Source organism: Poecilia reticulata, linkage group LG7, assembly GCF_000633615.1.
Source record: "Poecilia reticulata strain Guanapo linkage group LG7, Guppy_female_1.0+MT, whole genome shotgun sequence".
In the NCBI taxonomy this organism is placed as follows: Eukaryota; Metazoa; Chordata; class Actinopteri; order Cyprinodontiformes; family Poeciliidae; genus Poecilia; species Poecilia reticulata.
The window spans coordinates 11,391,954-11,393,523 of record NC_024337.1 but is presented as its reverse complement, the minus strand read 5'-3'; the positions used below and the strand labels follow the sequence as shown (position 1 = coordinate 11,393,523).

General features: G+C 41.8%; 1 protein-coding gene across 3 annotated transcripts in view; it reads left to right on the top strand.

Annotated features, from left to right (window-relative positions):
- Nucleotides 1–239: 239 nt before the first annotated feature.
- Nucleotides 240–1,570, top strand: part of tardbpa (TAR DNA binding protein a) — a 7,319-nt gene continuing 5,988 nt past the window's right edge. The window contains exon 1 of one of the 3 annotated variants that reach the window (XM_008413412.2): nucleotides 240–972. In XM_008413412.2, coding sequence (XP_008411634.1) covers nucleotides 732–972 — 241 coding nt within the window. In that variant the 5' untranslated portion in view covers nucleotides 240–731. The remainder of the gene's footprint in view (nucleotides 973–1,570) is intronic. The other 2 variants (XM_008413413.2, XR_534049.2) reach the window with 2 other exon arrangements.

Below are 1,570 nucleotides of genomic sequence, written 5' to 3'. Positions count from 1 at the left end.
TGAGTCCCTTTTGTTTCGGTTTTTAACGTGAGTCGTCGTGGTTTTGCCTTAAGAAGACGTCACTACGCTTAAGATTTGTAAATCAAAAACCGCAAGACAAAAACATTAACAAAGTGTCAAAAACACGAACTATGATTTATTAAAAGAGATTACCAGTGGTATAATGTGTATTTCATTTATTTTTATTTTTCCACCTCCCCTACAGAACATAAAAGTGAGCTGTTCCAGCACGATGATGTCATCTTTACAAGGTGAGCGGTCCGCGGCCATTTTGTTAGCCGTGTGTAGCTGTGCAGATTTCGTTCATCAAATGTCACCGAAAATAACAACTTGTGGAGGTTTTTGTTTACATTGTGTTTTCGATTACACACTTGTAAGCCGGAATAGGAATTGTTTATTCGCTGACATTAAACATAGTCATTCATTTTCCGAGCTGCTTTGAGTTTGCTAGCTCTTTAGCTAGCTGGCTAACTTGTTTACGTGTTCCGTTGAGAGAAAACATCGGGCTTTCATGACCGCCAGCTTTTAAATGTTACAACTGTCGAATGAGCACGGTTTGTCCGCTCCTGACTTCCGTTGTTGTACATTTGCTTCTTTTGTTTAAACCGAAGAAAATTTGAGCCACGTTTAAGACCTTCCAACTCGCGTTGAGCCTCAGTGGTTAACCAGCAACTTGAGCTCCGTCATCAGCTGACTGCTCTCGGACCAGCGCTCAGCCATCCCGGAGCAACATGTCAGAGCTATACATTCGGGTGGCTGAGGATGAGAACGAGGAGCCCATGGAGATCCCCTCAGAGGACGATGGGACTGTTCTACTATCCTCGGTATCAGCCCAGTTCCCGGGGGCTTGCGGTCTTCGGTACAGAAACCCGGAGTCCCAGTGCATGAGGGGGGTCCGGCTGGTGGAGGGCGTCCTGCATGCACCAGAGAGCAGCTGGGGAAACCTGGTCTATGTCGTCAACTATCCCAAAGGTGAGACAGGATATGCGTTTTCCTGTTTTTTACCAGCAGACTGTCTGCAAACTTCAGCCTGTATTCAAAGCGAGTGTGCAGTCAGTCAGATTTAGCAGCTATTGCACAAAACCCACTATAAAATGCTGTTTTTATTCTGCATTACTAGTTGTGTTACTTCATAATCAAATTCCTATTGATGGCAAAAGCTAACGCAGACCAGGAGGATTGTTTGGTGTGAAAACAATCCTCATCAACCACATCCACACTCCTTTGTAAATCCCTCAAAAACTTTTCACTGTTTCAGAAAAAAAATCAAGGTATAGAATGTATTTTTCAGGCATGGTACAAAAAGTAGTATAATTAAGAATACAACACAAAAGCACAAAACTAACATACAGACAAGTCAAGAAATCACAAGTTGCATAAAATAAATGATCAACATGGTTCAACAGAAAAATTTAACCATGTTCAATTTTAGCCTGTTGTTGAACATGAACAGGCTAAAATTGTTGAACATGTTCAACATGTTGGAGCTAATACCTTAGCTAAGGCTAACGTATTAATACCTTAGCTTAGACTAAGGAGCTAAGGCTAATAGCTTAGCTTCTTTAATACC